Source organism: Dromaius novaehollandiae, chromosome 20, assembly GCF_036370855.1.
Source record: "Dromaius novaehollandiae isolate bDroNov1 chromosome 20, bDroNov1.hap1, whole genome shotgun sequence".
Taxonomy (NCBI): domain Eukaryota; kingdom Metazoa; phylum Chordata; class Aves; order Casuariiformes; family Dromaiidae; genus Dromaius; species Dromaius novaehollandiae.
The window spans coordinates 7,457,009-7,466,720 of record NC_088117.1 but is presented as its reverse complement, the minus strand read 5'-3'; the positions used below and the strand labels follow the sequence as shown (position 1 = coordinate 7,466,720).

The 9,712-nt window shown below is 53.4% G+C and overlaps 2 protein-coding genes across 2 annotated transcripts in view; both read left to right on the top strand.

Annotated features, from left to right (window-relative positions):
- Nucleotides 1-265: 265 nt before the first annotated feature.
- On the top strand, nt 266-8,655 carry CDK9 (cyclin dependent kinase 9). The gene is made up of 7 exons (XM_026113870.2): nt 266-445; nt 1,499-1,580; nt 2,659-2,749; nt 4,734-4,900; nt 5,076-5,247; nt 5,324-5,472; nt 6,721-8,655. Exons 1-7 carry the CDS (start codon nt 354-356, stop codon nt 7,084-7,086), a joined length of 1,119 nt encoding a protein of 372 aa, XP_025969655.1. The 5' UTR covers nt 266-353; the 3' UTR covers nt 7,087-8,655.
- The window catches only part of FPGS (folylpolyglutamate synthase), an 8,220-nt gene continuing 6,944 nt past the window's right edge, over nt 8,437-9,712 (top strand). The window contains exon 1 of the mRNA XM_064523675.1: nt 8,437-8,515. Within this exon, the coding sequence (XP_064379745.1) occupies nt 8,495-8,515 (21 nt within the window). The 5' untranslated portion in view covers nt 8,437-8,494. The remainder of the gene's footprint in view (nt 8,516-9,712) is intronic.

The window sequence follows — 9,712 nt, the reverse complement described above, 5'->3', positions numbered from 1 at the left end:
CCGCTTCCAGGCCGGGGTGCTGGGGCGCAGCCTGATGCGTGCGGCTTTATCAGCGCCACGGCCACTGTCTTAGGGGAGATGTGGCAGGGCCGAAGTGGCTGTGGGGCTGCGACGCCCCCCAGGCGGGCGTCGTGACAGAGGAGCCCCGCAGTGGGCTGGGCCGGGCTGGGCTGCTTGGGTGCGACTTTCCCCAGGGAAGGCGGCGGGTGCCAGGCCTCCCCGCAACATGGCGGCCCCCGCGGACTACAAGTCCCAGGAGACCGCGCGGCGGCGGGCGGAAGGGGCGTGGCCGGGCCGGAAGCGGAAGCCGGAGCGGAGCGGCGGGGAGCACGGTGGGTGGCCGGCCGGCCGGCATGGCCAAGCAGTACGACATGGTGGAGTGCCCCTTCTGCGACGAGGTGTCCAAGTACGAGAAGCTGGCCAAGATCGGGCAGGGCACCTTCGGGTGAGCGCCGCCGCCTTCCGCCGCCGGGCCCTGCCCGGCCCCGGGCCTGCGGGCCCCGGCCGCGGCCTGCTCCCTCCCTCCGCCCCGGGCCTGGCTCCTACCCCGGCCCTCCGGGCCCGGCTCCCCCTCGCCCCCTCCCAACGCCCCCCGGGGTTGCCCCCCACCCCGGCCGGCCTCTTCCTCCCCCTCCTCAGCCGGTACCGGCCCTTTCGTCTGCTTGGGACCAGCCTCACCCGGGGCCGGCCCTGCTCTCCCGGCCTGTTCCCTGCCCCCGCCATCTCCCCTCCCCCCCCAACAGACCTTCTCCTTCTCCCCCGGGCCTTGCGCAGGGCTGTGCAGCCCCCTGCTCCCGCTCTGGGGTCGGGGCTGCTGCCTGCGCTCCCCCCTGCAGCCCAGTTGCCCCGGGTAGCAGGGCCTTCTCCCACTCACTCTCGGTGGAGCTGGGCTCCGAGTGCCCCCAGCTTGGGGGTCCTTTCCCCAGTCACCCCTGTGCTGCAGGGAAGCAGTGTGGCCCCTGAGCCTCCTTCCTCCAGCTCCTTCTCCCACCCCAGGCGCCCTCTCTGTCCTAGGCTTTGGCCTGCTGGTGGCAGAAGAGAGTTGGCCTCGGAGATGCCTAGGGCAGGGAGGAGCAGAGACTTTTCCCTCATTCTGCTGTGGTGCTGTTTTGAGCACCCTTCTGCAGTTTCTGAGAGAGTCCAGCCTCACTGAGGCCTTATTTTTCTACCTGAGATCTCTGTTGCCTGGAGTCTGAAAAAAAATCTCCTTTCAACATTCATCTGTTTCTCCCACTGGCCTGGGGCTGGGAGACACTTTTCCCACCATTCTGCTGGGGATGCAGGAGCTGTGTGTGCCCTTGCTCTGGGCTCTGCTTCATCCCAGCCAGTTTTGGTGGCCCTTGGCCTGAGGGGGACCTGGCTGGGTTGGATGGTGGCTCAGCACAGAGCTGTCTCCGGGGAGCTATAAAGTGTTTTACTTGGTCTTGTTCCTTGTAGGTAGCACCTGGCTCCTTCTCTTCTCGCTGTGCTGCTCATACTTTTCTTTCTGTTTTTACAGGGAAGTTTTTAAAGCAAAACATCGTCAAACAGGCAAGAAAGTAGCCCTGAAGAAAGTGTTGATGGAAAATGAGAAGGAGGGGGTAAGTGCGGAGAGCACAGCTGTGCTGCGTTTGGGAAGGGCTGGAGAGCTCATAGGTGAAGGCTAATCTTGGGGATGGCAGAGATGCATTGTCACTGTAGGGCGTCCGCGCCTGTTGTACTCTAACAATATTTACTGCTACAACATGCCAGATGTTGAAGCCTTAAGGGTGTGGACAGGATCTCAGCCCTGTGGCCTTTTTGCTCTCATGCTGATATTGTGATAATGCCGTGTCTCGTGGCTGCCCTACCCCGAAGGGTAGGTCCTGTTATTGCCTTTTTGTCCACAAAGCTGCGTGACACCCAGCGCAGCATGGCAGCTGCAGGGCGGCTGAGCTGCCCCCATGGGAGGCGATGCCTCCGTGTGTGTTCGTACGCCTGTGCGAAACCCAGGTGCCCCCAGTGTGGGGCTTTACGCTGGCTGTTGTTCGTGGAGGAACTGGCTAAGGCACTGGCTGTCCCGGCCGTGCTGGGGACCACGCAAAAGGCACGTGCTGAGAGCGTGCAGGGAGATGGGGCAGAAGAGGAAGACGGTGACTGAGTAAACAGCACGGGCTGGGGAGGCTGCTGTGCGGGTTGGGTGGGGCTGTATGCAGCAACCTGCTACCGAAATGCAGAGTGAGGAGAGGAGGGGTGTCTGTGTGCTGATTGCGCTCTGGCGTCACCCAGAAACCTCTGTCTGGTGGCAGAGTTTCTCTCGCTAACGGTGGCCTGAGACACGGCATTCAGGCAGGTATCTTTTTGTCTGGTGGTGGTTGTAATGCGATGGCTGGAGAGGAGGAGCCCTGTCCTCCAGCAACTTGGTGTGCTGCGGATCCTGGGTGCTGAGAGCAGTTGTACCCGGCAGGATCAGCCCTCTGAAATACTCTGCAGAGAAGAGAATCTGGTGTGACAGGCAATAAATCATGACAATCTCAGTGTTGGCTTTATCTTTTAAAGATCTGCTTGCCCTTAAATGACTTGTCAGGGTGCTGCTCAAGCAGGTCCCCTGCTGTGATCACATCTCTCCTCCTGTTCTCTAGGCAGCTGTGGCCTGGTCTCCTGCACTCCTAATCCTTGTTCTGTGTTTCTGCTTTCCAGTTCCCCATCACAGCCCTGCGAGAGATTAAAATCCTCCAGCTGCTCAAACACGAGAATGTGGTGAACCTCATAGAAATCTGCAGGACCAAAGGTAGCACACGGCTGGCTCTCTTGCACCGGCTGCTTGCTGAAGTGGTCGTTGGCTTTCTTTTGCTGAGAAAGCTGGTGTTTTGTGGTGGGGAACAGAGCCCTTGGGCTGGGCGTGGGCCTTGTTGCACATCTGTGATTTAGGGTGACAGTACACCCATCTGAAAACAGTACTTCTGAATGGGTTAAGAGAGGATTGTGCCACAGCTTGGCTGGAATAAACTGTTGTCAGTCCTATGAGAATATGCCTGTGCTGTGGCAGTGAAAGCAGTGTGTGCTGGGAAACTCCTGTTTGAGGGGCTTTAAATGAACTAGCACTGGAGAGAAACGTGAAGCACAGGGTCCTCAGCCTGGAGCTGGTTTTGTGGCTCCGCGTAGCTGATCCCTCTCAGGAGCTGGAGCCGTCCCTCTCTGAGTTTGCATGTGACACTTCTTGATAGGTTTGAGCTGATGACACAGCGCCAGCCGGAGACTTTCTTGCTCTCCTTTTGTGCGTGACAGTGACTGCTCATACTTTGAGGGCTGCATTCAAAGCGCTCTGATTCAACACAGAGCAGTTCAGTCACTGCGTGCTGAGCTGTTCTTCCACCCCCTCCATTACAGGCTGTCCCTGGGGGAAGCAGCGCGCCTCCTCGGTGTGACTGGTGTGCTTAATGCACCTGGCCTTGCTTAATCTCTAATGAAATTGGTATAAAAAAATTGCAAATTTTTATATATAATTTTCTTGTACGGTTTTGTATTGGAAAAATAGTTTTGAAAGTGGTATCTGGCACTAAAGGCTGAGATGCTCTAGTCGGTCATTTCAGTTAAATAAAAGTGAAAGTGGCCTCAATCTGCTGATAGCATTTTTTCAAAAAGTCCAGTCACTGACCTGGTAGAAGTCACTGGCCTGCAATCACTCCAGTACTCTGTAACATATAGATTATTGTCTGAGATCTTGGAACTAACATATATGAGCAGAAACATCATTCATCATTAACAGTATTTTCTTGTTTTGTTCTTGTTTTGCTGTGTGATTAAAGCAGTTGATAGTGTGTCTGGCATACCTCAGATATATTTTGTAGTGTCATGTAAATTGTTTGCTTTTGGTTTGAATTCCAGTTTTCTTCCAAATCTACCTTGACCTCAGTTTCAAGTAAAATAGGAATGTTATATTTGCTGTTATCAAACTTCAAGCTTTTTCTTTTTTATGTTGGAAAGGTATATTGAGGTACACTTTACTTAAGTAAAGAACTACATATCTTGTCTAGTGTGCATCCTTCTGGTTAGCAGAGGAAAGCACTGTGTTTACTGTGAAGGCTAAACTTGACTGTCATTTTCCGGTTTTAGTTGCCAATCAGCATGTTTTGCTGATTACAGCTGGTGAAAGTCAGCCTTTTTTTCATAGTCTTTTGCACATGTGCTCTAGGAACAAGACTGGAATTGATTGCTTCATTTGAGATTTCCTGTTACTGACTTTAAGTTGAAATTGGCAATCTAAATCATTCTGGTCTAGCTCACTCCATTGTTATATATGTACTGTATGAGGTTGCAGAAAACCGCACTTTCTAATATTGTATTAGAAAAGTCTTCTCTGTTTCTGCACTTGCCCTGGGGCTGCCTTTGCCTCCTCTAACACTGATGCAGCGATAGCGCTTGTCTGGTAGCTCCAGTACATGTATCCACTGGCCACAGCTTGTAGGGAGGAAACCCCGGGGCTGTTACACAGCACAACATACAAACAAAACTCTCAAGGATTTTCGTGTCCTTGCCTGCCTCATGCCATTGAGTACTCTGATCTTTATCCCCTGTTCTTCAATTGCTGCTTGTGCTGTCTTAGTGACTCCTTACAAAGGATCCTCGAGGCGTGTGGGGTGTCTCTGTGATGCTGTGCCCTGAGGTTTTACCTAGTGAGCATTGCTTGAGCGCTGAGGATGGATGGAGGCCAGGAGGAGCTGTGGTGGGAACAAGGGTCCCTCGCCGATAGTCCTTCCTTGCCTCTCTTATAGCCTCTCCATACAACCGCTGTAAGGGAAGCATCTACCTTGTGTTTGATTTCTGTGAGCATGACCTGGCTGGCCTTCTCAGCAACGCCCACGTCAAGTTCACACTCTCGGAGATCAAGAAAGTTATGCAGATGCTATTGAATGGACTTTACTACATCCACAGGAACAAGGTAATGGGCCAGATCTGTGCTGTGATCTAAGGTCCACCCTGCTCTCCATGTTGCCTTCCAAGGAGGGCGATCCTTCCTTGTCCTTCGTCTCTACGGTTTGAATGTCCTGCTGGCACCAGGGTGCCCCGGGAGGATACCTTAATACCTTAACCTGTCTGCGTCTGTTCTCATACAGATCTTGCATCGGGACATGAAAGCTGCGAATGTCCTGATCACGCGGGACGGAGTCCTGAAGCTAGCAGACTTTGGGCTGGCTCGAGCTTTCAGCCTGGCTAAAAACAGCCAGCCAAACCGCTACACCAACCGGGTAGTGACTCTGTGGTACCGCCCGCCAGAGCTGCTCCTAGGTAGGAGGTGGTGGCCTCTACCGGCTTCTCTTCCTTTCTCCTTCCGCAAGTGACTTAACGCAGCGCCTCTGTTTAGGGGAGCGAGACTACGGCCCCCCCATTGACCTCTGGGGTGGAGGCTGCATCATGGCAGAGATGTGGACCCGCAGCCCCATCATGCAGGGGAACACGGAGCAGCACCAGCTCGCCCTCATCAGCCAGCTCTGCGGGTCCATCACGCCAGAGGTGAGGGCGGCAGCGGGGGGAGTTTGGGGGCAGGGAAGGGAGGAGGAGGGAGCTGTGAGGTAGTGGCATGGGCAGGAATTGGGATCAGGTGTTCCTGGTCTTCTTTCCTGCCCTGTGTGCTGGCTGCTGTGTGAAGCCAGTGCTGGAGCGAGCCTGCTGCTGGCTGGGAGGGTGGGGAGGATCTCCTCCCACAAACATTGTTTACTCTTGTGAGCCGAGTGCCCAGCTGGGCACTGCGCACTCTTCACTGCTCTGCGTAAACTCCCACTGTGCTGTTACTTGTATTCTACCTCCCAGGCATAAAAAGGTGAATTTGGCCTCCCAGACCCCCTTTGAGGTGGGGAAGTGGTGTCCTTGTTTTAGAGCTGGGCGGGATCAGGATACAGAGAGGATGTTGGCCCCTCGGAGTGTGAAGGAGCAGAAGGTTACGTGTAGGAATCTATTCTAATCTGTGTTCGGGGGGTGCCTTTTAGATAAACACCCTCAATATTTCACGTTAGATAAAGAAGGGGGGGGTTGTTTTGTGTTGAGGGGTCTGTCTGAGGTGTTTTACAGCAGTCACCTCTAATTCTAGCTTGTGATACGTGGCATCAGCTTGGTCCTGGTGGTCAGCCCTTTCTTGGGACAGCTCTTTATTTAATGGTAGCTAGTCCTGCTCTCTTGTGGGAGAGTGAGCCTGAAGAGATGTCTGGCATCCAGCTGCAGAGGCCTGATGCCTCTGTTACATGCATTTAAGATGCCTTCTTTTGTATTGAAATGCTTCCCGTGTTCTCTACGGACTGGGTTGAGGTAAATAGTGGTGAGTGCAGCAGGCTTTCCTTTTGAAGTATAAAAGGTGTCACCTACATTCAGGTTGTTATTTAGCAATAGGTTTTGTCCCTTGACCTTTCTGGATGTCATAGTTGGCCTAAGTCACGTTCTCTGGTAGCTCTGTGGTGTGAGAATCAGGAAATTCTGGAACATCCTCAGAACTGCTGCGCTGTACACTGTTCCCGCGATGGCAGGACTCTGTTCTTACTTGTCCACATGCCTCCAGGCTTTAGCAGAGTGCATTGCCCTCTCCCTTGGCAGTAAAGTGCCTCCTTTACACTGTGGGAACAAAGTCTGCTGGCTTGGAGGTTATAAAATAGTATTGTTCTCTCAGCAGAGCTCGCCCCAGTTTGCCTGAGGGCATTAGCGTCAAAAACAGCTTGTCCTCTCTGTAACTAACTCTCCCTGACCCTCCCACCCCCACACCCCCTGCCCCAGGTTTGGCCGAATGTGGACAAATACGAGCTGTACCAGAAGCTGGAACTCCCCAAGGGTCAGAAACGCAAGGTCAAGGATCGCCTGAAAGCCTACGTCAAAGACCCCTATGCACTCGACCTCATCGACAAGCTGCTGGTGCTGGATCCCGCGCAGAGGATTGACAGTGACGACGCGCTGAACCACGACTTCTTCTGGTCGGACCCTATGCCCTCGGACCTCAAAAACATGCTGTCCACCCACAACCAGTCCATGTTTGAGTACCTGGCCCCACCGCGCAGGAGGGGCGGGCACATGCCCCAGCAGCCAGCTAACCAGGGCAGGAACCCTGCTGCCACCAACCAGACCGAATTTGACAGGGTGTTTTGAGTGGGGACTTCCTCAGCGGGGTCCTGGTGGGGCTCCCCTATGGGGTGTGTTGAACGGGGACGTCCCAGCAGGGTCTGTCTGTCTGGGAAAGGACTTATTCAAGGCAAAGTGCCTGCTGGTTTTAACCAAGCTCTGTTGTCTCTTCTCCTTGCACAGCAGCTCTGCCACAGAGGAGCTGCGGCAGGCGAGCTGTGTGATTGTGTGTGTGAGTGGGGAGGTGAGACATGCAAGCCCAGGGTTGTTTCTCTGCTGCTTTGGCACAGAGCCTTGCCCTCTTTGAAACGGTCTGTGCATTGGTTACGTGAATTTTGTGGAGCAATTGTTATGGACCCAGTGATGGAGAAGGTGGCTCAGTTGTTGCCAGAGCGCTGAGGCTCTCAGCAAATGGTGCTGTGGCCAGCAGGACTGGGGGAGCGGCTGCCAAGGACCAGATGGTGCCCTACTGGGAACTGTCTCAGATCTGAGTTGGTTATAGTTTCTTCATAGCATATTCTTTGAGCACTGTTTGAAGGGCTGATGTAGGATGAGGCAGGTGCCTCTGACTAATGTGGATGGGGCAGGCAGAGTCTCTCTAGACAGAAGGACCAACTCTCACTGGAGTGTGGGCTCTAGACTGGAAAGGGACTTACTGGGCAAACCGGAGCAGTGGGTGACAGAGCTGGTTGCTCCAGACGGCCAGGATTTACAGTGGGATTGTGAGTCTCGGTAACAGCACTCAGTAGCCATGCTTTCTTGGTTGTAAACTGCTATTAAGACCGTTGTCCAGCACACCCAGCCTTCTGCGTGCTTTTCCCACAGCGCTAACTGTGGCAGGAGGTCAGATCGGGAAGGGAGTTGGAAGTGCTGCCCTCGGTCTGGGGATGGGTTCTTGGGGTGCTCTAGGGGTGCAGGTTTGCTCTCCAGCTGCCCGCAGGGGTTTTACAGTGGTACGATAGTGCCGGCAAAGCCAGGCCAGGAGAGCACAGCCGTTCTTACAAACGTGTCCACTCCACTATCCTGGAGCTCTTTGCATGAGTCTAGAGTGGGATCGCTGCCTTCCCCGGATGCAGAGGTGAGACAGGCATGCTGTGGTGGTGTGTGTACACCGTGCCCTGCCAGAGCTTGTTGAGACTGACTTGTAGGTAGCAAGTGCTCCTTCAGACTGCTGCAGCCAATGAATTCACTCTGAATGTCTAGTCTTCCATAGTTGTCAACTGCAGCTGGGTATCTTCTCTGTGAGCCACATGGGTCCCAAGTCTTTTAAAAAAGTAACGTGTCCAAAACACAGTGGACGATAACCTTTGGCATTTGATAGGTTGTCCATTAACTAGACTAATGGCAAAAGCCATGTTGCTTGCATGAGATCTTGGGGCAGGAAGCGGGGCAGGAAGCGGTGGTGAGCGGACTATTTTCAGAACAGAAAGTGAGGATGATAAAGGACGTATATAAGGTAAATCTCTCTTGATGTGGGGCTCTGAAATAGTGTCCAGCTGGGGGGACACAGTCTGTTTGGAAAAATAACGTTGCTTGCAAGCAATAAGCCAGATTATTTCTGCCAGTTATGAATAAACACGCTCCTGCTCCAAATCATTTTTTTTCCCCTTGTGTAATTCTTTTTTCTTTTTTGCCCCTAGATGGAGAAACCAGCTAGCGTGCTGTGAAACAGCACATCTTTGATCTGCTGAAACAGGCAAGCAGATTCAAATTCAGACAAGCATAACTCCCCTTAACAGGGCTCCCTTTTCTATGAGTTGCCTGACTGTCTGCTCTTGTGCTGACACAGAAAATGGCTTTAATGGGTGGGAGGCTTACTGCAATTAGCTGTGAATGGTGCAGGTGCTGCAGCAGATTAATACAGCAGCAAAGGTAGCATTAACTCTTTTACAGTTTTAGAAAGCAGCCTAGCTGGTCTGCCATGTGTGCCTGGTAAAGGTAGTGCTGCGAGTGCCTATGTTAGCTCTGGGTTCGAGAGCTCCTGCATCTTGTGTGTCCCAGAGCTTGAACTGGGTGTTAAGAGCTGCTACCCCTGTTGGTGCAGCAGACCAGGCAGCCAAAATTCCCCTTGTGCTTCCCCTATGCCGCTGCTCGCTGCAGGAGTGAGGCTGAATGCCGGTAACGTCACCCTTGTGCTACGAGGTGGGTTGGTGTGGGATGGGCTCTGCTGCCGAGGAGCAGCTTGCTTTGCTTTTCCAGAGCCTGAATGTTTAACCGTGCTGCCTTGGGAAAGAAATTAGAGGTGCAGAGCTGGGGTCATGGTTCTCCTGGGCACGTTGCACTTGCACTCCCAGGCACCCAAAACCGGGGTGAGCATGGTGCTATGTCCAGGACTGCCCTGTCGCTGCGGTAGGGTGGCTGTGGGCCTGAGTCTGCAACTCATTTTCTATGAAAGCTCCTCAGAGGGAGAATTGTCTCCCTCGGAAGAACGGCTTGTCTCCCATCGACCGGGAGAAGCGGGTACTGGTCTGTGACTGGCCCTTGTGGGCGAGCGCAGTGTAAATACAGATTACCGGGCAGGGAACAAAGCTTGAGACTGAAAAACAGTCAGCTGGGATTGCTTCTTGAGTCTCTGTCTTGGTGTAGCTCAGCTGCTCTTACATTGCAAAAATAAGTTTTTTTTTTTTTTTAATTTTGAAACTGTTTGCTGATG

Bases quoted from the DNA above. Each gene is read 5' to 3' on its own strand.
- CDK9 (XM_026113870.2), top strand. From the start codon at position 354: ATGGCCAAGCAGTACGACATGGTGGAGTGCCCCTTCTGCGACGAGGTG. The intron at 4,901-5,075 runs GTAATGGGCCAG...GTTCTCATACAG, and splicing joins ACTACATCCACAGGAACAAG to ATCTTGCATCGGGACATGAA. The intron at 5,473-6,720 runs GTGAGGGCGGCA...CCCCTGCCCCAG, and splicing joins GCGGGTCCATCACGCCAGAG to GTTTGGCCGAATGTGGACAA.